Here is a 26,521-nt window from a genome sequence, read left to right on the forward strand (position 1 = left end):
AAAAAAAAAAAAAAAAAAAAGTTAAACAGCCTCAGACAGGTCTTCAGGAAGTATTCCAGAAGAAGGCACTGTTATCCCAGGAGATGACAGCTCCATGCATGTTACTGCCCTTGAAGACCCTCTAGTAGGACAAAATGTGGAGGTAGAACACAGTGATATTGATGATCCTGTTTTAGTTTTTAACAAAAAAACTCAAAGTTAAAAAAATTTAAAAATATAAAAATTTTTAAAAATAGAAAAGAGCTAATAGAATAAGAATATAAAGAAACACTTTGGTATAGCTATACAATGTATTTGTGTTTTAAACTAAGTGTTATGACAAAAGAGTCAAAAGTTTTTTTTTTAACTTTAAGTTTATAAAGTAAGAAAGTTACACCAAGCTAAGGTTAGTTTATTACTGAAGGAAAATATTTTTTATAAGATTAGTATAGCCCACTTGTTAAAGTTAGGTGTGTCAATACTGCCGGCTGCCTTGAGTTACCTTTTATGATCAAATCTTATTCTGTTGTCCAGTGTGTAAAATTAATGCTTTTTACCCATATCTTATGACTGAGTATTTTAAAGATCTGACCCTGCTATTATAAAATACTGTACTGTGAAGCTACTCTTCTGGAGCTGGCCTGAGAAAGTCTACATGTATAGACTATTCACATAGATTGGCAATTAGACATGTTAAAATAATTTACCCTGGGAAAGTCTTTATCTGTAATTAAACTATTTCCTATAGAACATTATAAATTCTTGGAGCAATAGTGGAAGCAGGAGTAAGATCCCCTTTTGTTTTGTTTTTTATAGAAAACAGGGAATATTTATACAATTCATCCTTTAGAAACTCAAGATGTGCTGTTTACACCCAGGTGCCCTGCTTTGTATCACTACCAGTCTGGACTTACTCAGGACAGCATAGGAGGAGATTGGCTTTTTTTGGTGCCACTTTGAAATGACAGATTTTTTTTTTCTTTTTTTTTTTATTTGAGACAGTTTTGCTCTTGTTGCCCAGGCTGGAGAGCAATGGTGCAGTCTTGGCTCACTGCAACCTCCACCTCCTGGGTTCAAGTGATTCTCCTGCCTCAGCCTCTGAGCAGTTGGGATTATAGGCAGTCGTCATGAGGCCATGCTAATTTTTGTATTTTTAGTAGGGATGGGATTTCACTATGTTGGTCAGGCTGGTCTCAAAGCTCTGACTTCAGATGATTCACCCACCTTGGCCTCCCCAAGTGCTGAGATTACAGGCGTGAGCCACCGTGTCTGCCCCTCAAATGATAGATTTTAATGAGTGCCACTCAGATTACTCTTTGACCAATATGCTGATTTAATTTTTTAAGCATACAAATGAAACAATTGTTTCAACGATCTTGGGTGACCTCCCACATAAGATGACATTGGGCTGTTAACTAGTTGTTAAATTTGACTGTTTATTTAAATCAAAGGGAAGCAAGACCCTGTGGAATTTATTTATGACCATCAAAGCCCATAAATCTCTTATATTTTAAGTAAGATACAGGGAAAGTAAAATTGGTGATGAGTCCCATGGTTACAAAGGCATTTGGAGATTATCTGATTATTTCTTCTTCTGATAAAACTGTGTTACTGCTTTGTAAAATATATGCAAAAATCTAAGTATCAGGATTCTTTATGCTGTGAAGAGCTTTTCATAATTAAAGTGCTCCTTTTTATTTTTATAATTTAATTTGTGTTTATGTTTATTTTCATGACAAAATATTTTAATTCTTATCAGGTTTTATACATATTTTAACTCTTCAAATAATGTCACTATGGTTAAATTTGGTGATAAAGCAGAAAATTTGGATAAAAGAGAATTTGGTGATAAAGGAAGAAATATATTGGAAAAATTTAAAAGATGTAGATTTTTTTAAGAATAGTTCACAGAAACCTATGTGTTAATGCAGGATGCTTTCATATTGTTCTTATTGATTGTCTTCAATTATTTGAGATAATATTGTTACCTATTGACAGCAATGTACATCTCTTTCACATACACACAATTAGCTGTATTGTTAATGTACCACTTAAAATTTTTTTCCAACTTTTAATTATGAGAAAATTTCAAAAGTATAGAAGAAGCAATAATATTTTGCCACATTTGCTTTATCTTTCTCTCTGCTTTTTTTTCTGAGCCATTTGAGAGTTAATTGAGGACATCATCCCTAAATATATTAATATTTATTTCCTCAGAGCAAGGCATTCTTCAACATGCCACAAAATAATTATCATCGGAACATTTAACACTGACACAACATTATCTAATATGCAGTTCATATTCAAATTTCCCAGTTGTCTTAATAGTAATGTCCTTTAGAGCTTCTTTTTCTTGTTTCTTTTTCTTTCTTTCTTTTTAATTTTTCTGATTGAGAATTTATTTATTCAAGATAACTGAACACATTCTGGATCAGAAAAATTAAAAAGAAGGGAATTAAATACTACCCACAATAATACTCAATTTTACCAATAATTAGATTTAATTAATACTCAGCTTTACCATCATTGCATTTAGTTGATTTTTTTTTTTTAGTTGACTTTATTTTAGAACAGTTCCCCAGCATTTTTTGTCTTTTATGACACTGACAATTTTGAAGAGTCCAGGCCAATTTTTTTGGTCAAATTTCCTGAATTTGGATTTGTCAGATAATTGCCTTATTTTTATATTGAGACTGATGTTTTTCCCCCGACGAATACCGTATAGGTGACAGATGTCCTTCTTGGTGAATTGCATCATGTGGTTTCTGTTTCTCCAATTGTACTTAACATTTTTTAATACACAGAGATAGGTAGAGATCTGTGCTACCTATCAAAATAATGCCATAGTTTAGGTGTGTCATATGAATTCCCTTTCATAAAGGTGGAGTTTTTGTTAATAAAAGTTTTTTAAAAGTGTATTAAAAGTGATGATAGAGGCAATAACATGTCTTCTATTATATGTTTTAATAAATACAATAATCAGTACATATTTGTCAAATGAGTGAAAAATACTGATGACTTAAAAATCACAAATTTTTGACTTTATCAAGGAATTTCAGTTCTTCATTATTGCACTGCTATTTAAGTCTGTTCACGTTCTTCATTGTTTTGTTTAGGAAACAAAATGTACTAAGCTTGGAATAAACTGTTTGAGATGTCTAACATAAAAATAACCAAAGCAGATGTAATTTTAAACTGCCACTGTGTATATAGGGTTACATTATTTCACTTGCAGTCATTCAGGGTTTGTATATATCACATTTCAGTATAATGACATGGGCAGGCTCCAAAGAAAATACCAGGCAACACAAATTTGGTCTGACTAACAAATATTTACATGTCTTTGTGTTTGTAATTACTGTAATCTTTTAAGGGGTTTATGTTACACAGGCTTAATTCTTTAGAGCCTGTGTTAGATTAAAAGAGGCTGATCAGTAGTATATATAACTGTAAAAATGTAACTGTAGCCTGTCTACATAAATTGGTGTAAGCCAGAGCTTCTGCAGGGAACAGGTGGACTTAAGAGAGCCCTGACAAGGGCAGATAGCTGCCTTTCATGTACATGCTTTCTTATATGTTTTAGCCTTTTCTTTCTTTCTGGGTGGATGGTGTTGATGGAACCATCATTTGTTATTTGATCTTTTCAGGTTTCTCTAGTCATGTAGTTAGTACATTAGAAGAAAGAAAAGATAAACAGTGCACTCCTTTCCTCATCTCTAGCAGGCAGATGGATAGCTGTATTGCTGGTACTGAACCATTCATGTGTATATGCTTACTCGGTACCATCCGCGTCAATTCGCATGGTTTAGCGAGATGTAATTGGTTAAATAGATTCTCCCCTGTTGCCCCCTTGATTAAAGCTCTTTGGCCTGTAAGATGTCAATATCCTATTAACTTTTAACTTTTAACTTTTTCACTATAGTATGTCTCACTTTGTATTGCAAAGATGTTTCCCTCTAGACCATCATGGGGTTTCAAACATAGAGACTATTTCTATTTTAAATGTTTGGATCCCCATAGACTCAAATCACTCCCTGATTTAGATCCGGGAGACTGGTGCCTAACTGAATTAATAAAAAAATGTAATCTTATTGGCAACATGATAATTTCCTGGTGATGACATAAATAATTATTTGGGTTTTCACTTGAGATTCTATCAATTTTATAATTTGATTTAATCAGACTATTTATTCATTTATCCACATTTACGGAGGAGTTATGTTCCAGGGAGGGTTGATCCACTGTTCTCTCTCCTGCCTCTCTTATGGCTCATGTCTATTCTGATTTGTTGGTGTCTCTGCCACACTAGCTTGTTACTATCGTTCTTAGCTTTAGGCATTTGTGGAAGGTGCGGGGTTCCCCCTAGTTGCTAATAGTCTTTCTGTTATATACAGACATAAATCTCATAAATTTAAGCGTGCAAATTAGTAAAGTTGTCATAGTAACGGTACTAGTAAAGACTGTTCCTCTTGGGTGTCACAATTGAACTTGCTCAGTTTTATCACCTGCCTCTTCCATTGTGAAGTGAAGTAACTATTATACAGCGAGGTGATAAAGAAGCAACAGAGGCAAGGAAATGGAATGCAATCCTATAATACATAATTGGATGCCCAAAATACAGATGTTTCTAAAGGCACAAATATCTCTTGATGCATGTGGAAACCTCTCTTTTATCCCTAATTGTATTCTCTTTTAGAGTAAAGAATAGGCATTACATAGCATGACTAGCTATTATAACTAGTAAAGTGAGAATTTTATTGACCAGAAATTTAAGATCAATTAAATATTTTCTAATTAAAGTGTTATAGTTAAAAATTATAAATATTGACAGTTTTCAAGTGTGAGTTTTAGTTCTGAGCGCCAGTTCATAAGCTGAGTGTTCCCAAATCCATGGGTAGAAGTGGGAAATACAGGGCCGGGCCCGGTGGCTCAAGCCTGTAATCCCAGCACTTTGGGAGGCCGAGGCGGGTGGATCACGAGGTCAAGAGATCGAGACCATCCTGGTCAACATGGTGAATCCCCATCTCTACTAAAAATACAAAAAATTAGCTGGGCATGGTGGCGCGTGCCTGTAATCCCAGCTACTCAGGAGGCTGAGGCAGGAGAATTGCCTGAACCCAGGAGGCGGAGGTTGCGGTGAGCTGAGATCGCGCCATTGCACTCCAGCCTGGGTAACAAGAGCGAAACTCCCTATCAAAAAAAAAAAAAAAAGAAGTGGGAAATACAGCACAACATCTTAAATGGGTGACATTTTATTTCTTAACAACTCTAGATTTTTCCTGATCTCATTAGAAATGATTATATGTTCCTTAAAATTTTTTTAAATATAAAAGCAATATATTCTATTGTATAAGATTATGGATTATTTGATGTAATTTAAAATATTTTAAATTATAATTAATAAAATTTTATTTTAAAATTATTAATAATCTTCTACAACCAAATATTGGACTCACAGTCACCTTAAGTATTGTAAGGATAATAAAATCATTGTATCTCTAAATACTACAACTTAAAGAAACTACATTTAGCTCATATGTTGATTCAATTAACAAATTTAACTATTTTGTGTCAGGTACTATTCTTGGCACTGGGGTAGAGCAATTACTAAAATGCAGTGCCCTCTCTCATGGAGCATACATTTGAGTAGGGAACAAAGGCTGATAGAAAAAAGATAAAGTGGTAAAAGCCTTGAGGAAAAAGCAAGGTTTGGGATGGAGAATGGCAGAGGGTATTTAGTATATTTTAAGGAAATGAGAGAAGGTCTGTCTGATGAGGTAACATTTGAGCAGAGATTTTGGGATAAGAGCATTCCAGACTGAGGAATGGTAGATGTAAAGATCCTGAGGTGGTGGGATATTGATGCACTAACTATATGCTAGGCTTTTAAAATCCTAAGAATGACACAATGAAGTAGGTAATTATTATAATTCGTATTTTGCAGAGAAGGAAACTTACATGATTTAACCACTGTGCTATACAGTGATGTAATAGAGCAGAGTTCGAGTATGTAACTCAGATCCCAGGAGGCCAGGAAAAGTTCCCCAGAGGAGTTGCTCCTCGAATTTACTTATAGTGAAAGAGCAAGTAGAAAACGAGAAGGGTTTAGAATTCTGGTCTGTTTTCTCCTGTTACTATATCCCCAGAAGCACATTTATTTGGAAACATATATACTATATATACACTAAAAATAGTATGTATGTATGTGTGTGTGTATGTGTGCATATATATATATATATATATGTTACTATATCCCCAGAAGCACATTTATTTGGAAACATATATACTATATATACACTAAAAATAGTATGTATGTATGTGTGTGTGTATGTGTGCATATATATATATATATATACATGCTAAAAATTGATAAGCTATAGAGAAGATGATCATAGACCTCAGGGAAGGATAAAGTAAGTAGTTCTATTTTTTTTAACTGAATGGAACAAAATGTTTAAAATTGTTTGAATGTCCGAATATTGTTTGGGTGTCTGTGAAGATAAAATATTTCAAATGGACATGTGAGCTTTTAAGATTTTTGCTAGCAAGGAAAAATAGCTCACTCAAGCCAGCTTCATTAAAAAAGGAATGTTTGCTTTATGTACGTGTTGCAAAATGCAAAGGTGGGTATGTCAGTTTGCTTTTACTGTGTAACAAATTTTTTCAAAACATAGTGGCTTGTTTCAACCACCACTTGGACTGGGTTCACCTTGACAATAATTCTGCCTGTTTTGGCTGAGCTCATTAAGACATCTGATCTCAGCTGCCGGTCAGGTAGGCAGTTCTGCTTCTGCACTGGCTGGCTGTCAGCTGACATGATAGGAGGACTTGGGCCATGTGTCTATCATCCACCAGGCTAGTCCAGGCTTGTCCAAATGGAGATCTCCTGCTTCCATGAGCAGGTAGAGGGCAAGCTCCAATGTACAAGTGCTTTTCAAGTTTCTGTTTATGTCTTTTTTTTTTTTTTGAGATGGAGTTTCGCTCTTGTTACCCAGGCTGGAGTGCAATGGGACGATCTCGGCTCACCGCAACCTCCGCCTCCTGGGTTCACGCAATTCTCCTGCCTTAGCCTCCCGAATAGCTGGGACTACAGGCATGCACCACCATGCCCAGCTAATTTTTGTATTTTTAATAGAGACGGGGTTTCACCATGTTGACCAGGATGGTCTCGATCTCTTGACCTCGTGATCCACCCGCCTCGGCCTCCCTCTGTTTATGTATTATATGCCTCTATCCAAATTGACCAAAGAAAGTTGTATCCCAGATCTAATTAATAGAGAAAATAGATTCCATCTTTTGATGGAAGGAGCTGCAAAGTTACATTGCAAGGGAATGGAAACAGGGAGGGAAAGGATTTGTGGCCATTTTGCAGTCTAATATAATGGAGTATTATAGCTGGGTTTCAGGAATGCGCAGAAACCAGAAACCTAAGTGTTGTTAAGACTGAGTCTGTCATTTGTCTCGCTCTCTGTTTTGCTTGTCTGTTTCATTCTTCTTAATCTTCAGACCAGCTTCCTCTACTTTTCTGGTCTCTATTTTAGAAAATATGGCTGCTGACAGCTTCTATGATCATATGAGATAGACATAGATTGCTTGAAACTGACACTTTCTCTCCCCATTGGGAAGATTTTTCTGAAGAAGGAACTCTAGAAGGGAATCTGGTTAGTGTTTTCAGTCAGGTACCCACTCCTGGATCTATGAAATGTGATAAAGTGTTTTGTTGGGTGGGTGGGAGATGGGGGATTACAGTGTGTGAATCTGGCAATTAAGAGTTATATTGTTACAAACTTGTGGTGTTAATAGTTGGAGGCAGAGTGCTAAGAAGAAGGAAAAAGAGTTCAGTATCCCGAAAAAAATGTAGAGATGGGAAGAAGGTGGCTAGACATCTCACATGGGTCCATTACAGTGAGCTTTATAACTACTGTATTAATTTCGGGGGATTGAGAGTAGTGGCTGGGACCTTGGAGGAATAAGAGATAATGAACTAAAAATCAATATGGAAGAGAGGTACTTGAGCAAGTAAAGGTGTAAAGGGTGTTTAAAAAATATTCAATGATACTTGCTAAAGCATGGTAAAGCAGGCTTTCTTAAGGACCATTGTGATAGACACAGGGACCACAGCAAAGAGATTTTGCAATGGGAGAGAGAAATTGGGCTCAACTCTGAATACAGCATGGCCAAGTGGGAAGTTATAGCCAAGGAGCAGCATGGGGGTCAATGAATGGGAAATTAAACATCAGGAGTAATGGGGATTCCAGCTAACCTAACCTAAAAGGATTCTTGCTGAATGTGGGCTAAAGTGATCAGTCATTACCTGGGGGATGGTGGAAGATGAGGAACCTGATCAGATATCAAAGGTGATCAGATATTGAGGGTGGGGTGTTCTTGCTAAACTGACTTAGCAGGGTGAACAGATGGGCCTAGCAACTGGTTTAGGGCCTAGCAGCTGGTTTAGGAGCATGATGAAAGTTTGGTCAAGCAGAGAATCTTGGTCAAGGTCTTCTGTCTCCTGAGTCTCAGTCCAATGGGGAATACCATTCCCTTCAATAATGGCAGCGGTGTTTGCGGTAACAGACTGGGAAACCTGTTTGGGAATGTCTTGATGGTTTTACCACTTAAACCCTTTTTCTTCTACACATAATGCCATTTCTGTGCTAACATGTAATTTCTATTTTAGTGGAATTTTCTAGTTTTTGTTTCCTGCTTTTCATGTTGATCATACTGTAGATGTTTAATAATAATTGGCACATTTTTTATGAATAAATCAGAAAAATTGAAAGAAGTAAAATCCTTACCTCTTTCATTTCATTTCATTTGTTTCATTTCATTTTTATCAAAGAAGGAAGTTGGCAAATATTGACTAATGAATTTTCTGGATTTTTTTTCCTGTATCTCAGCACATAAACATATAAAGAAGAACGAAATAGGGTTCTCTATTGTAAAACTTTAGATGAAGCAAAAGGAAGTGATATTTTGTTCTCTAAGATGTGCAAATGTCATGTTATGACTGTGTAGCTCCAGGGTTTTAATTTGGTACATACTCAGTTATTAGGGGAAGATTTTTTTTTCTGAATATGGTGGTTTAGTAGGGAAATGGGGAGTTGACATTGTATATTCATTTGTTCATTTACTCAGCCTTCATTTATCAACAAATAGGTTAGGTATTAGAGATACAAGGTGAACAGAATGCCTCCTCCCCTCATGAAGTTTAGACTAATGGAGGAAGACCAATATTAAACAAGCATACACAAATATCTATACACAGGTTGTGATAAATGTTATGAAGAAAACAGACTATAAGAGAGAACAGGGAGAACCCAGTTTAAATCGAGAGGGCTTTATGGTGTCAGTTGAGGTGTAAAAACTTGAGTTGGAGGTACAAGGCAAAAATTACTCATTTTTTAAAGCCACTGTGTCATATGTCATAAAATGCAGAGTATTTTAGAGTGTGTTGCAGAGCTAAAACTTCAGCTATAGAAATAAGTAATATATCCTCTGAAAGAAGTGGACAGGAAGAATCATGAAGTGGAGAGAGAAAGTGAGCAGAGCTGCAGTCTGAGGCACAGGTGGTATAAGGACGGTGGCTGGTGTTGTGAGCTGCTGTTTGGTCTAGTAGCAGAGAGCCCATCATCCACCTTGCAAGGCAGCCAGCCAGAGTCTTATCCTTACTGGTATTTCTTGGAAATGAACATCTGCTTTTTCTCCCCTTCTTCTACTGTCTCTCTTTAGATAATGTTAGCATCTTTTGTTCCATGGATTGGCAGTGTGTAAAATGGATTTATTTTCTAGCAAATTACCTTACCAGTTGGGCATATCTCCTGGTCTAGGTTAGTTTTTGTTCCATTAGAAATTATTTCCCTCTCATTTGAGCCCTTCTACCAGTAGTGTGCTAAACTGACTGATATTTTCATATTTACATCCAGGACAGTGATTATGCAACATCATCTACAATATTGTTTCTATTTTTATCTAAGTCTTTTGTTGAGCATAGTATTTATAACATTTATAATTTGGGGGAGTATCAGGAATAGCTATATATAGGTACTCAAGGAACAGCAATCTAGAGAAGGAGATGACAATCATTTATTTTTCAAAGGATAAGTTTTCTAGGTCAGTTTTTTGCCTTATGGATTAGACTGTACTTGGGCTGTGATTTACAATTAGATTGTTCATGAAAGTTACTGGTTATTAGCACTTCTTTTGGTTCTCCCACAGCATGCAGCATAGACCTGCAAATATATATTTAAAAATGCTACAGAAGAGATCAAATGAATCTCCTCCTGAGGTACTCTTCCATAGGGTATATTGTGCAGTGCAAGGTCAGGGGCCTGGTAGATTGCATGGAGGGGGAAGGTGAGCTCTCGTGGTAACCTCAGCTCAGCATTGGCGTCATAAACATCCTGGGGACTAGAGTTGTGCCCAAGAATCCACATTTTGGAAGACAGGACAAAATGGAAATTCCCCACTGTTCCACGAAGTTTTCTTTTTACTTCCCTCTCCTATTTTGCAAAGAGCAGCGAATTTAACCCTTTTGTTTCAGCATTTCTATATTTATTTTCATCTTTTGTTGAACAGAATATTTATGAATTTTTAAAATTTGGAGAAGGACAAGGAAGTGTAGTTTCCCTAGGAATTGAAGTTAAGGGGCTGCTGTCTCTGAACCCCAGATCTCAGGGGCCCTCTCCCTTTCTGCATTTTTATTCCAGTCACCTCCCAACTTGATATATTAATAGATCATTTTCTGGCCTCTGTTACCACAGTGATCTCACTGCTTTACAAATTAGCCCTTTTCATTTTTAGACCACTCTAGTCATTGGAAACATTTTCCTTATACTTAATCAAACTCTACCCTTTCTACCTTTGTATCCCCAATTTTCTCCTCATTTTGATATTAGAATCCTTTGACGTTTGAAAGAACCATTCGTGGATCCTCTTACTCTTTCCCTAAGCCACACATCCACTGTTGTTTCAACTATTCCTTATGCAATACAGCTACTGGACCTCCAACATTCTGACTCCCCCTTCTTAGAATGTACTCTTGCTTATCATTGCTTCCTTAACATAACTATCCCTCCCATCTATTTTGTCTCAATTTTTTATTCTACTTGTACCAAGTGCCTATTTTATTTTAAGAAGTGTCTAGGAATTATATAACCAAAAATATTCATTAGAAATAGAAAACTAGGGCAAAAGAGGGAAGAATAAAAACATACCAACTGTTAATTACTTAATGTAACTGTTTTGTTTAATCTTATTTACGGGGATTCCTGGAGGCCAAGGTAAAAAGGGAAATAGTAAGTTAAAGAGGCAGTATTTTCCTGGGGGTGCTAAATTCTGAAATCCATTTCTCACGTGGATTCCTTAGAGCACATAAAACATGACCTCTGCAATGTCTGAAAATAAATGCAAAAGTAGTGTTCACATGACTGTTTCTCATAATGACCTTCAGTAAATGCTCTGAGCATAACATTTGAGCACAATGCAGTAAAGTCAATTTATGTCATGTAACAACTCTTGAAACACCTTCAGCATTTCCTGACCCTAAAGATGCTTCCCACTACATGTCAAAGTGTTTGCAAATTAACTATTTTATACATAAAACCCTTCCCCAAGGCAAATATGTACTGAGTTGATTCAGATGATGATTCATGAAAGTTCTTTTTTTCTATTTGGTTTGTGTCTATATCTATGTGATCAGATCCATATTAGGAAAATTAACAAGTATTCTCATAGTTATTATTATGCTAGGGAAAGAAATAATAACTAGTCATCGAATGCCCCTCTCTTCTTTACATTCTCTAGGAGAATGTAAAGATTGGTTTACAACTAGAGATCCTGCAGTTAGGACCTCAAGGGTGGGACAGGACTGTTCTGCTCAAAACACAGTATAAGGAACCCTTCCCCCAGGGAATCCTCTGTCCATGGGAAGGAACCTGCAATTTCTGGACACGCTTGCCAAACCACAGAGATTGTAAGCCTGCTGCCCATCCATTATTATCATTATTTAGCATTTTTAGAAGGCCAGAGCCAAAATAAGTATTCTGTCAGCCAAAGGAGTGACACCAGCCTTTACCACAGGCATTGGAGGCCCCATTGGTATTTAGTAGCAGTGAATTGGGTCATATTGTTGTCTGATTCCATCAGGCTGGCCAGACTCCTGCCTCCTGTTGGCTTTCCCCAACAACTTTTTTTAAAGAAAGTTTTTTCTCCCCTCTTCTCCTCTTCCCAATAGTAGTTACTTTGGTATGTGTTTGCTAATTATTCCCTCAAATCCCTCCCCCGCTGTGTTTTTTTAAGAATTTAAACAATGAAAGGGATTCAGTTAATTGTGCTAGTAAGAGATAAGTATGCAGGGAAGGCTTTGGGGGCTCCTGAATTTTAGGTTCCTGGTCTACTCCCGAAACCCTTCCCTGAGAGATATAGTATTGTGCTTAGAAGCATAGAAGTCAGCTCAAATCCTGACTTTGCCACTTATTAGCGGAATGATCTTGGGCAGTTTACTTAACCTCTCTATACTTCAGTTTCTTCATTGTAAAATGGATTTGAAACTCTCTCATGGATTTGAAACTAGATAGAACACAAAAGTGCTTTAAAAAGTGTCTGAGGCATTGTGCTAGCTGGTGTTACTTTATTGGAATATAGAAATCATACCAAGATATTAGCCTTATATTGAGATCACTCTGGGTTGCGAAACAATGAAGAACATTGGGATCTTTGAGAGGAAAGTATTTGGGAATTGTGTTTGGAGATGGATAATGGCAAAGCCTCCAAGCCCCAAACCATCCAGCAAGGTACAAGTTTTTTCACCTGAAGAGAAAATGGAGGAACATTGTGATGAATCACAAATGTCTGCTTCCTAGAACTTATGGTCAACTTCATTGTTCATTCTAATGAAAGGGAGTTTCAGCTCAGATATGCAAAAACAATGGAGCTGTGTGCTCTGTTGGCTCACCAGGAATCATTTTTGGGCACAGCCTCTGTTTTCTGAAGCAGAATGACAAGGTGGCTTGGTGGACTTTGAAGCCAGGTCTTTCTGGCTTTGAATCTTAGCTTAGGTTAGTTTATTGACCTTTTTGAGCCTTTTTTGTTCTTTTTCTTTATCTTTTTTAAATTATTCATTTATTTTTATTAAAACTAAGAGCATGCCTCAGAAGTAAAAATACATGTGGTTAATTCAAGTGTTTGTCCCAGTATCTCCACCTAGTGGGCATTAAGATTATAAGGTTTATTTTATCCAATAAATTCCTGATTAAGTTTATTAAGCAAAATAAATGTGAGCAAGATAAAAAGAAAGGCAGTAGGTATCTGTCTAGGGATGTAACTCTTAATGAGCAATATTAGGAGAGTCATGTTACATCATTACACTATAACAAGTACCTAAATCCAGAGTGTTCCAATTTTGTTGAAATGTGGCTATAGCTGTCCAGTGTTTTTTGTTTTGCTTCCAGTTACAATTTTCTTGTCACTAGCATCTAGAATCTTGAAAAATGCATTAGAAAATTTAGATATAAACATAAGTTTAATTGTTATCCAACTCTTCAAAAATTATAGTCTTAAGAATTGCTTTACCTTTGAGATCACAGAATCTTAATGCTAAAAGGGATCTCAAAGATTTATTGTATAAATTTTCTTATCTTACTAATGAGGAAACTGAGACCCAAAAACAGTAAAAGATTTCCCGTTAATTATAAAACTGGAGAGTAACAGAGCCAGAATTCAAACCAGATTTGTTTTTAAGTTCCACCTTTCATATGAAAAATAAATGCATCCTACTAGGAAGATACTGCTTTCTTTAGAGAAAAGTATTAATTTCATGGTTTTCTTTAATTCATCCAAATATAGTACTAACACTAGGGGAAAATGGCTGTTTTACAGATGAAGGTAGTGATGATTGTTCACTAATTCAATCCAATCCAATTACTTGCCTCCTTTGTGTCATGCATTGTAAAGATGCTCATAAGAAAGTGATACGATCATCTCTCTTTAGGGAGAAAAGTTTTAAGGTTATTTACAATTTGCCAGACTAATTGCACTTCTTTTATTTTTAACGAATTTATATGTCCTTCAAGATTGAAAATTCATCCCTATTGTCAATACCAGTGGCTGACCCAAGATCCGAAAGGGCTGAATGAACCTGAGCCTAACCACCCAATGACTGTGCCCCCAACAGTTTTGTGTCGTTGATATTGATGTTGATGATGATGATGCTTGGTGTTTTAAGGTCCAAAGGTGAAATGGGGACAATATTAACATACTATAAAAGTGAAATCTACCACATCTCTTTGATATAAAGTCTAGCGTCCAAAGTAAACACTCTTGTAGCTAGGCTCCAGGAAGTCTCTGAGAGGAAGGACTCTGGTCTAAGAAGTTGGCAGTTGTACCTTACTTAACAGAATTAAATGGCCTACCATATGGATTATGATATGGTTCTTTGAAGCTGTCCAAGTGCTAAACAGATGCTAAGTTACATTATTCATGATTAGAAGGTATATATCTTACTACACAAATGCTGTTAGAAAAGATATTCCTGCTGGCTGCTCTATGGAGTAGCAACTCTTTTATTCCTTCACTTTCTTAATAAACTTGCTTTCACTATTAAAAAAAAAAAGAAAAGAAAAAATATTCCTGTTTACAATACAAATGAGTCACAGTTTTGGTTCCTCTGAGTAAGCTTCCAAAGACAAAAGCTCATACATTCAGTAGGCAAGAGAGCCCTGGGATCCATTTAATGGAGAAGGTGGCTTACCCCTGAGAAATCCCAAATAAAATCCAGGAGTCTATTAGGCTCCCTGTGTCCAAGTACTTCAAAATGGAATGAGAGATTACATGTAGAGTATTTTCAACTCAAGGAAGATAAAACTGAATGCACATACGATGATCCTATGCTATATGTGATTAAATATAACTAAAGTAGCTTTTGCTTCACAATTGTTAGTTTAAAAGAAGTCAAACAGAAAATTAGTCTGAGTAGGGATAAATATTGCAACATATAATAGATTAATGGTTAGCATATAAAGAGTTCTTTTAAAGTAATAAGATGATTGATAAATACTCCAGGAGAAAATGAGCTGAGGTGATATAAAGCCAAATCAAAAAATGCAAGTGATCAATAAAAGACATGGAAAAGATATTTAAACTACCTAATAATTAAAGAAATGCCCGTGACAACATCTTTAAGATTGAAAAAGATTTAAAAGATTGATAGAACTTTAGTAGGGGGGAGATAGATCCTCTCATGCAGTGTTGCTGCATTGCTGGTAAAATCTGTCCAGATGACAATTGGGCAATGTATTTCAAAAGCTAAAATTATTATATCTTTTAACCCAATAATTTATGTTCTGGGATTTATGCTAAGGAAAAAAAAAACTGAAAAAGTGTGAAAATAATTGTCTACAAGAATATTCATCAGAGCCTTCTTTATAATAGTGGAAACTTGATAACAACTTACATTTCCATCATAAAGGTCTACTTAAATAAATTATAGCATATCCTTAAAAAGAAATATTATTAAGTATTAAAACTGATGTTATACAAAACCCTGAAAACAACTGAAGTGTCCAGTAATCAGGACAATTTTAAAACATTGCCATCACACCAAAATCTATAATTGAGCATTATAGTATGACCATATATTAGAAAACAAGGTAGCCATTAAAGAGAATTCAGTATATGCATATGTGCTGACATAGAATGATTTGAAATTTATGGTTTAAAGTGAAAAAGCAAAGCAAGGGGAAAAATTGTGTGTGTGTGTGTGTGTGTGTGTGTGTGTGTGTATGTGTGTGTGTATACATATATATAATTTTTTTTTTTTGAGATGAAGTCTTACTCTGTAACCCAGACTGGAGTGCAATGGCGTGATCTCAGCTCACTGTGACCTCCGCCTCCTGGGTTCAAATGATTTTTCAATGCACACAACTAATGTAGTGGGTAAAGGCTATGCCCATATGTACAGTACTTAATATCACTTGCATTGTTCCAGTTAATTGTTTAAATACTGTATAATACTTATTGTGGGGTGCAAGTCAAAATTTTGAGCCCTTTAAACACAATGGCTGAGTATTAACAATTTAAGGATCACAACAAAAGTTCAAAACACAACCAGGCATAGATACAAATTTGTAGCAACAGTGGTTTCATTTGAAACCACTTGTAAACAGTGACCCATACTCCTCAAATCTACTGTTCCCCAATTAGTCTTTTTTGCCTTCATTTACGCTGAAGGTAAACTGTATTTAGCTAGAAAAGGAAATGGAAAAAAAAAACAAAACAGAAGTGACCCAAATAATCTCTGCAATCAAATAGCTTAGTCACATCACCCAAGTGAATCCAAACTACTCAAAATCATTAAATAAATGGTTCAGTCTGCAATCCTACTCCTAAAAAAGAGGTTCTCTTTTAATTGACAAAACTATGTGAATGGTTCTGTATTTATATTATTAATTTAAAACTTAAAACACATTTGAATGCAGGCCACCCAGAGCTAACACTAAAGCTTCCTGGTTTTTGTACCAGTGAGCACATGGCTTTGGTCCATGTTCAACACTTAAGAGAATCTTTTCAAAGATTGTATTCTGGATTTACCATTTTTTAAGAGGCTATACTGCCGCAGTTCATTAGCACTCAACATCTGGCTGGAATGTTTTAAACTACTATTTTCCTTAAGCATTATATTGATGAAGTTTTGTTATTCTAAGCAAACTGAAACAATGTCCTTGTGTGGACTTCTAAACATAATAATTAGTGACAGTGCATATTGGTTTCTCGTTTTTCTTATACCATGTAACAAACTATTTTAAAACATTCAAATGATAGTTTATATAATTGTGAGGTCCTTTTCATTTTATAACATAGACACGTCTTTAGTTTTTAAGCACAAGGTCTTATTCTGAAGGCCAACAAATATTTCACTGAAATGCAGCTATATGCGAAGAAAAGTATAGTCTTGTACTTTCTCAAGGAAACAGCCCTTATAAACTCAGGAAAATGAAAATGTGGACATATTTGGCACAAAACTTTGAACATTCCACTTACTCTGCTTATGAATCTTAAAGGTCTCCAGTACAGTACATATTTCAAATTTCAAAAACACTCCCCTGAAAAGAGTATCAACCCATGTCTATATAACTAATTTGCCCCTGAAATGAAATTAAGTAAATCTGTTCAGGGACTTAAGCATCCCTGTAGTCAAAAAAGTTTTTAAAAGAAATTTCATGAGGCTGTATAAGAATTTCTAGGCCTTGGCTGACACATATTTATAATTCTGGCTCAGAGAACTGTTAAAATACACTTATGGGTTCACTCTGCCTGAAATGCCCTTGGGCCCCTCCCAGTGCTTTGTTTCCCAGCCTTTTCTTCCTTTAATATTTTCTTAAAACTCACTAATTACTTGAAATTTTCCCCGTTTAACTTTGCCAAGAAGCCACTATTTCAACCTCTTTACTCATTTACATGTAAAATACCTTACTCTTCATATGAGATAGATGGTCGGTTAATAAATCTTCTGTTACTATCCACTGTGTGCATTTATTCCATAAGGGCATTGACCATTTTTCCCTCCCTTCCTTCCCTCCTTCCTTCCTCCCTTCCTTCCTTCCTTCCTTCCCTCCTTCCTTCCTTTCTCTCTTCCTTTCTTTTTCCCTCCCTCCCTCCCTCCCCTCTTTCCTTTCCTTCCTTCTTCTCTCTTTTTCTTTCTTTTCTTTCTTTCCTCTCTCTCTCTCTCTTTCTTTTGTTCATTTCTTTTTCCTCCCTTGCCACTCTCAGGGGTATGGTACGGTACTCCCAGGTAAAAGAACTTAATCCATGTAAATCACATCTGGGCATTCCCAGCTTACAACCCTCCAGAGGTTTCCATTACACTTAGAATGAAAGCCAAAGAAAATGCTACACACCATGGCCCTTGACCAACTCTCTCAGCTCACCTCCTGCCTCTCCCTGCCTCTCTCACCATACCCCATACCCCAACCACAGGGACCTTATTCCTGGGACATGGCAAACTCACTTTCACCTAGGGCTTTTGCATTTGCTGTTCCCTCTGCCTCTCTTTCTCAGCTGCTCACTCCCTAAGGTCTCTTTTCAAATGTCCTCTCCTTGGAGAAAACTTCTCCCAACTACCCAGATAAAATACAAGATTTCCCTTAACTATGGCCTAGCGGATATTATATATTTATTTGTATAGCTCTTCATTATCTATCTCATACCATCACTCCCACCACCAGTATGGAAACTTCATGAAAGCAGGGGCACTTCAATGGTTTTATTCACAGTTGTATTTCCAGTGCCTAGAACAATGCACGACATATAGTAGGTATTCAACAAATGCCACAGAATCATTGCTTTCAAGTGGTAGGATAGGAAGTTTATATTGCCTTCTTCTTTTGAAAGCATTCCTCACAAATCCAGTAATATACATGGTATTCTGGGCTTCCCAGTACAGGATTCTTGATGCCATCTAAGAGATTCCCCAGCTTCCTCAGTGAACTATAACTCTCGAAGGTTTTGTGTCCAACTCATATTCTGAGTAATTCACAATCATGTGAACTGTGCTTTTGACAAAATGCCAGAGATATCCATGTACAGAATTCTCCCTTACCCTACTATTCCCAGCTGGCTATTTCAGTCTTCATCAACCAAGATAATATGGGTTTTCTCTTCTTTAGACTCAACCCTCTTCTCTACTGTACCTCCCAGATCCTCCAAAGGAGGTCTGCTGAATATCACCTGCTCAGTCTCCCATCTCATGAATTCAAAATCTACTCTCAACCCCACACCAGCCGACGAAGGAATTTGTGGGTAGAATGATAATCTAACACACCTTGCTACCCAAGGCTAGCTTTTAGAGTTGCAACCTGTTTCCTAAGTTGGCCAGCTGTTTTTATGCTACAGTTCTTAAGAGGCACTTGGTCCTTTCTTCTAGGCCTCCACAGACAACTCCAAGAACAGACAGAAACTGGACACTAGAGCAGCCCAAATCCCATGCTGACAAAATACAGGCATACCTTGCAGAACACCACAGCAACTAACGTTTTCTTGGTGATTTTGACACCCAAACTTCATAGAATGTTCATATCTCTCAAAACAACTTTTTGAAAGCTGTTTATGTAGGAAAAAAAAATAGAATGATATTTACACCCTAAAACCTAAACACAACATTGTTAACAAAATAGTGTGCAGAGTATTGAAACACCAGGTGTCAACACAGAAGAAATACAGGTATTACTATATAAAGTAACTGCTTGCTAACAACCATATTAATTGTTTAATGGTCAAGAAAATTGGTTTAAGCATTTTTCCTGCTACTTTTGTGTTTCTCATATAAAGGAAGTTTTACTGTATTTTTGTAACATTGCAGGAAATTAGTTAGAGGTTTTGAGTTCAGGAATAACGCATTATACATTTTCCTATTTAAAATAATAAAAAAAATAGGCCCCTGCTCAATAATTTTGTGCAGAACATCTGATTTTTTGGAATGGACTACTGCCACTAAATGGAGGATACCTGTATTTTCTTGGATTCTTCCACCCAAAACCCATCAACAGGCCTCTCCCTAGGCCATTGATTTGGTCACATTCTAGCAGCTCATCTGTTCTCAATCTCTAGTCTTGACTCGTTGAATCCCTTCCCGCCTCTTCATCTTCCAGTTATCCCCAGAAGTGGTCACACAGGTCATCCACTCCCTACTTACTTTTCATTCTTGTCACTTCTTCTCTCTATCCTTTATTTTACTTTTGCTGCAGAGATATATGCATATAATCTAAATGATTAAATAGAGATAAAAGGCTTATAACAACAAAAGCAATCCCTAGCTCACCCTCACATCCTATCCCCAGGGGAATGTGTACAGAGGCAGATACTCTTGACTTTGCTCTGGTTTCCAATTCCAGATGTCAGTAAAATGTTACTGCCTGTTGTTTCATTTTAAACTTTATTTATTGCTTTCCTATTACAGTAAATGAGGATTTTAGCTTTCTTATATCTACCTTTCCCTTACCCTCCCCAACCTTTCTCAATAAAGTTATGCCAAAAATTTTGTTTAAATTCATATTCAGTGTGTTAATTACTGAGGCTGTTGTTCACTTATGAGCCAAATACTGAAAAATGATTGATTTCACTTCTGTTACAAACTTTTTTGTTTTTCCTGTATTTAATAACTGCCCTGTTTCCTCATTTGCTTAGATTTGTATATCTAGCTAAGCTTTGTCGTATCCTACAACAGCTCTGTGAAATTACTCTGAATCCATTTTCTACACGGTTGAACATATAAAATTTACCAGTTTTTTGGCTTTTTTTTTGTTTTTTTTTTTACTGATAAGATTTATGAGTTCCATTTTTCCCCTCCCTCTCCTCATTTTAATCTGTACTGTTTTCTAAGCTGCTGGATATAATGGGTGTTATTTTGGAACTTCCCTTAGGTTCTATAAATACCCAACTCCTCTCTCCTGTATTAGATTTCTCATTTCCTGGTTCTTATGTCATCCTCTTTCTTGGTTTACTCTCTAGTTTTGGCAGATTACATCCTCCAGACTTTTAGATTTTACATGTTGAAAATGTTTTACTATATCCTCATATTTAATTAATTCACTTAAACAGATACCCTAAACTAAAATTCATTAATATTTTAGAGACATTTCTCAACTGCCTTCTATCTTCTAATACTGTTTTTGAGAAATTTGTTTACATTCCTGATCCTTGGATTATGATCTCTTTCCCTTCTTTTCTCTTGCTCTGTCAACTAGATTTTAGTGTCTTTTATTAACACTCAAGTTTCAAAATTTCCAGATAATAACCTTTAGTTTGGCCTTTTACATTTATTATACCAAATACCCAGTGAGCCCTTCCAATCAGAATTCACATTTTCACCTTGGAGAAATATTATTTAAAAAATAATAATTTTCTGGACTGACACAGTGGCTCACACCTATAATCCCAGAGTTTTGAGAGGCCAATAAGGGAGGATCACTTGAGTCAGGCGTTTGAGACCAGCCTGGGCAACATAGAGAGGCCCCATCTCTATTTTTAATAATAATAATAATTTTCTAATAACTGTTTTCTCTGTTTTTCCTTACTAGTTAGATTTGGATTTCTGGAATTGATCCATAAATTTTCATATTTTTCTCTCTTATTGTCCAGCCCTTTTATTCCCTACTGTATCAGAGAATTCTTCTAATCTTTTCTTTTTTTTTTTTTTTTTTGACAAGGTCTCGCTGTGTTGCCCAGGCTAGTCTTGAACTCCTGGGCTCAAGCAATTCTCCTGCCTCAGCCTCCCAAAATGCTGGGATTGCCGGTATGAGCCACCATACCCAGCTGCTTCCAATCTTTTTACTAAATTTTGTCTTGCTATCATTTTTTTTTTTTTTTTTGAGACGGAGTATCTCACTCTGTTGCCCAGGCTGGAGTACAGTGGCACTATCATGGCTCACTATAACCTCTGCCTCCTGGGTTCAAGTGATTCTCTTGCCTCAGCCTCCCAAGTAGCTGGGATTACACACGTGTCCCTATGCCCAGCTAATTTTTGTATTTTTAGTAGAGATGGGTTTTCACCATGTTGGTCAGGCTGGTCTCAAACTCCTGACCTCGTGATCAGCCTGCCTTGGCCTCCCAAAGTGCTGAAATTACAGGCATGAGCTACTGTGCCTGGCCACTGTCATATTTTTAATGTGCAAAAGCTCTATTTATTGTTTGTTCCTTTTCAAAAAATAACACTCTATTGTTTTTCAAGGATGTAACTTTTTCTTTTATCTCTCTGAGGACATCATGTCTTCTTTGAAGCATTCTTCTGCTCTCAGCATGGTCTCTGTTTCCTCTAGATTCCTGTTTTCTCTGTTTTTCTGTTTGTTTGGTTCATTTTGGAGGTTTTCTTCCAAAATCTTACTGTCCTTTGATGCCTTATCATATTTAAGAGTGAGCCACTAAAAAGCTGATTAGAAGCTTTGGAAATGGGCTTCTAATAGGGTCACACAGAAGCTGGAGAAGGGGGTCACCAAATGTCATTATCTGTATGAACCATCTCTGGGATGGTTCAGTTTCCTCTGAGAAGGATCCTCCAGCATTCCTGCTGGTGTGTAGGGTGGTGAGGTTACCAGTGTGCTGGTAATGACTAGAAGAAGGGAGCTAAGAATTTCACTGTTCAGATACAGAATGTCCTCTAATCTCTCGGTTTCCAAGTCTATTTCTCATCCTGCCTTTCTCAGTGCTCAATGTCCCGAAGAAAAAAATGATCTCTGGTTGTTTCTCCAGACACTCCTGCAAAGGTAGGGGGAAGTGGTCCCAGGTGAAGAGATGGCTTTTAGGGTCTAAATGGTCCTCATAAAGGCTTTCAGAAAAACCCCCACCTACCATATTACCCTGCTTTCTTTCTAAGCCTTGCCAGAGAGCTGTGGGATGAGTCAGCTGCCTTTTCATCTACAACTTCCTCCGCAGGCACTTGGCTCTGACCTTTCTCCATTCTGCTAAGTCATGTACCATTCCTCTATCCACTTTCCATCTTTGCATTTTGTGGTTTATGGTTATTTATGTCTCCTTGGTTTACCAAAGATAAATCTTGTGCTTCCTTTTCTTATTTTCCCTGTTGTTTGGAGATAATTTTTGAGCAAAGAAGATTATGTTAGGGACACAGAAAAAAGAGTAGATAAGTCTTATTCTGATATCTTGAAATCAGAAGTCTCTAGACATTCCTTTTTCATAGATCGTTACCACATCATACTCTCTTTGACTAGTACCATTCTGATTCATAATTTCTGGCTTCCAGATTCTCTGGGTGATTAGCCATATTGTTTTCTGGTTTCAGACATGCAACATTTAGTTCATTAATGAATTAATGAGTTCCACATCTACTTATCATATCCCATCTGCAGTAACTGTTGCCTGCAAATGAATGGGATTTACTGAATGTAGACTAATAGGAAAGGCTTTAGTCACCAATCTGTTGTGGGACTTAGTGTCCTTATGAAATAGGCTGGTTATTTTTGGTTGTCCCTCTGTCCCTCTATTCTCACACTTCCCCTACAACAGAAGGCTGACCTCTATGGACAGTTCCCCTCAACCATTCCCACCACCATTGCCATTTTCACCTGTGTCATTCTTTCTCTGCCTTGGTGCATTTCTGGCAACATTACTCTATATCCACAGCTCCTAAAGTATAATGGCTTCCAGCTTAACAAGAGAACATTTCCCAGTTGGTTCCTTGACCTTACCCACACCTCTGTAAAAGTCTCTTTATTAAACTCTCTTCAGTTATACCAAACATGTCATTTGTTTCCTATGGTAAACTAATACATCAGTAAAGGAGGATTTTGAACTAGCTCATCTCTAAAGTCCCTTGAGTTCTTATAGTCTATGATTTTTACAAGAGTAAAATCACATGGCATTTACATTAAAGATTGAACAAATTACAGACTTCCTTTCATTCAAGATTCTGACTCCAGAAAAAAGAAACTCTCCAAATAATTACACTCAGCCCTTAGAAAATATAAATATTGTTAGTACATCTTAGACTAGCTGAGAAAACCAGGATATTGTTCCCTTTTTGCTTAGGCACTGCAGTAAGATAGTTCTGATAAAAATGTATTTGCTATTTCTGACTTTGAAAACAGACACTCAGAATTAATTCCAAAGGTTCTTTTTCTTTGGAATTATTTTCTTTTCTTTATCTTCTTTCCTTCCTATTTCTTGGATATGTATATTATCAAAACACCAAAAAAAAAATTAGAAAAACTAAGTTTCACCAATCCTCCCATTAAAAGTGAAATGAATTCCTTGACTTCATACCCTTCTCTAGATACCAAATTCTCTTTTTCCATGCCTCTCCAGACTTTTTGTAGCCATTGAACTTACACCACTTTCTTACTTCTTATAGACCCTTCAACCCATTTCCATCTAAAACTGCCCTTTCCAAAGTTTTGTACTTCTTTGTTGTGATATTCAACAGATACTTCTCAGAACTTGCGGTAACCTCTCAGAGCATTTGAAAACACCACCACCCCTTTCATGAAACATTATCTTCCTTGTCTTTGATGTTGCCTCACCTTTCTGGCTTTTCTCCTACCTACTGGACTACTACTCAGTCCCTTCAGTAGACATCTCTTCCTCTGCCCATTCTTCAAATATTCATGCTTCTTAGGGCTCTGTCCTAGTTTTCCTTATCTTTCCACCTATATTCCACCGCCAACTATCTTCATCCACTCTTATGGCTTCAAAAACGATGAAAAACTAATGATTCTCAAATGCACCATCTCAAATCCAGATCTCCTCCAGGCCTTCATATTTTTTTTCCAAACTAAATAACTAAATAACTCCATCAATATGCTCATAGATTCCTCACACTCAACATTTCAGTTTCCACTCAAACCTATTTTCCCCCATATCTCTTATTCCAGTGAATCATATCAAGCCAGACACTGATATAATCTTTGACTCTTTGCTGTTCCCCATTCCCATGTCCAATCAATGACTACTGATTCTGAGATCTTGAATCTATCTAATTCTAACCATTCTCATTGCCACTTCCCTAGACCAAATCATTTCCCTACTGCTAAAACCCTGAAATGCAGACTTTGTAATACAGCCAGGGAGATCTTTCTAAATTACCCTCTTCCTAAAACCCTGCAATGGTTTCCCACTGCTATGAAGATGATGCCTAAATTCCTCAACAAAGTTTAAAAACATCCATCCGATCCCCTGCCATGTTATCCAAATTGCTGTATGCTTCAGCCATACTGAGACATTTTTAGTTACTCCAACAAGCCATGATTGCTTTTACTCTGGATATTTCCACATGATGTTCCCTCCACCTGATACATGATTATCTGATGTTATCAGTGTTACATCATCAATATCTACAACTCCTTTAATCCTTGATGTCTCCATTTAGATGCCCTATGCTCTCTAAATCTGGGTTATATCTGGTCCCATAGCAAACTACTCATCCACTTACTATATACTCTATTGCAGTTGCCTATTTACTTGTCTCTTTTTCTCTTTTAGATTATAAGCATAGTGAAAATTGAGACTATACCTATTATATTTCCAATGTCTTGAACTTTATGGGACACAAAATAGCCACTAAATAAATAATGTTTGAATGATGAACAAATTAATAAACAAATCAGATACATAGTTGTACCGGGGAAACACATTTTACATATGGATTTTCTGTCCCTTGCTTTTTCTCTTCCCAAAAAATAATAATATATAAGCCCTCTTTCCTGCACTACAAGCCATTGCTTACTAAGGGCTAATTAATGTACACTTAGGACAGCTAAAAAGAATTCTGTCTGAACCTTTGCTTTCTCTTTCATTTCTGCCTTTTTTCCTATATATAAAATTTTCAAACTGAAAGTTTAAACATCCTTAAAAGAGACTAAGCATGTGGCTGACTTTCTCTTGATCTGATCAAACCATCTGTAAACCTGGTAATGTATGTACATGGGGTAAAAAGAACCTACGATAACATTTTATTTGAACCAGAATGCCAAAGCATTAATTAAAGCTGAGCACACCTGCTGTAAACTGCAGTCAGAGATTTATGTGAACTTATAAAGTCAAGGCTTTCTGACCTCTTGTAGGATTTATATTTCCTTTAAATAAGCATTTCCTCTTTGTAATGCAGTATTTTAAAGTTTATTTCAGTGACTAATCTGCTGGCATAAACAGATATGCTACTTAGTTCCTTTATTACCTGGTCTTTACCCTTGTTACCCACTACTTGTCAAATTTTTAATTTAAGGTTTTGGGTGAAAATAAGCAGGCTCAGCCATGAGGGTAAGAATTCCTTGCCCTAAATTTAACTTGTTAATGAGGTGATCTAAAACAATATCCATGCATTCAAATCCCATATTTAAAACAAAGTATTTTTGTACAATTATTCACAGATCTATTCACTCACTGTTAGGAGGGTATAAGCTACTTTATAGTGATTTATCACTTCTTAAGTTACAATGCTTGTCCACATGTGCAGTCCTTTTAGGGAAGACAAAGTTTTTCAATGAAGGAAGGCATTCTGATTTTGAGATTTGGATGCTAATGATTTTAGAAGGAGAGGTTTCCAATCAAAGGTAGTTACCTTGGTTAGATTCATTCCCAGCACTGTGAGTGTCACCAAGCCAGCACAACAGACCAGAGCACTGGAGCTGGAGAGACCAGAACGTGGTGGGATATTTCCATCTACCAGGCAGTTCATTCCAGTCAGGTTACTAAGACCAAAGTGTTCCTAAGAATATAAGGAAAAACAGCAACAGTAATTCAGTACTGAATTCAAGGAGGTAGTGAAACCTTTCATTCCCCATAGAACAAAAGTCTATAAATAGACTTACAATATTTATAGAAACTACTTGTGTAATTCAATTTAGTTGAGAGTATACATGACATTTTATTGAATGATGCTTGGCTACAGGGTAATTACTTTAAATGCCTGTAATTTTCTTGCCTTGAAAGTTCTTTTTATTGAGTATTAATTAATTGATTTGAAGAAATATGGAAAAAAATATGAAACAATTATAATTCAACTTGTCAAGTAGCAAGACAAGAAATTTTTTTTTTTTTTTTT

General features: G+C 36.4%; 1 protein-coding gene across 3 annotated transcripts in view; it reads right to left on the minus strand.

The window, feature by feature from the left end:
* The window catches only part of GALK2 (galactokinase 2), a 108,340-nt gene that overhangs the window by 44,638 nt on the left and 37,181 nt on the right, over positions 1–26,521 (minus strand). For all 3 annotated transcript variants that reach the window (XM_017543769.2, XM_017543776.2, XM_037744992.1), the window contains exon 5: positions 26,039–26,185. In XM_017543769.2, the coding sequence (XP_017399258.1) occupies positions 26,039–26,185 (147 nt within the window). The remainder of the gene's footprint in view (positions 1–26,038; positions 26,186–26,521) is intronic.

Source organism: Cebus imitator, unplaced genomic scaffold (assembly GCF_001604975.1).
Source record: "Cebus imitator isolate Cc_AM_T3 unplaced genomic scaffold, Cebus_imitator-1.0 Scaffold9, whole genome shotgun sequence".
NCBI classification, from domain to species: domain Eukaryota; kingdom Metazoa; phylum Chordata; class Mammalia; order Primates; family Cebidae; genus Cebus; species Cebus imitator.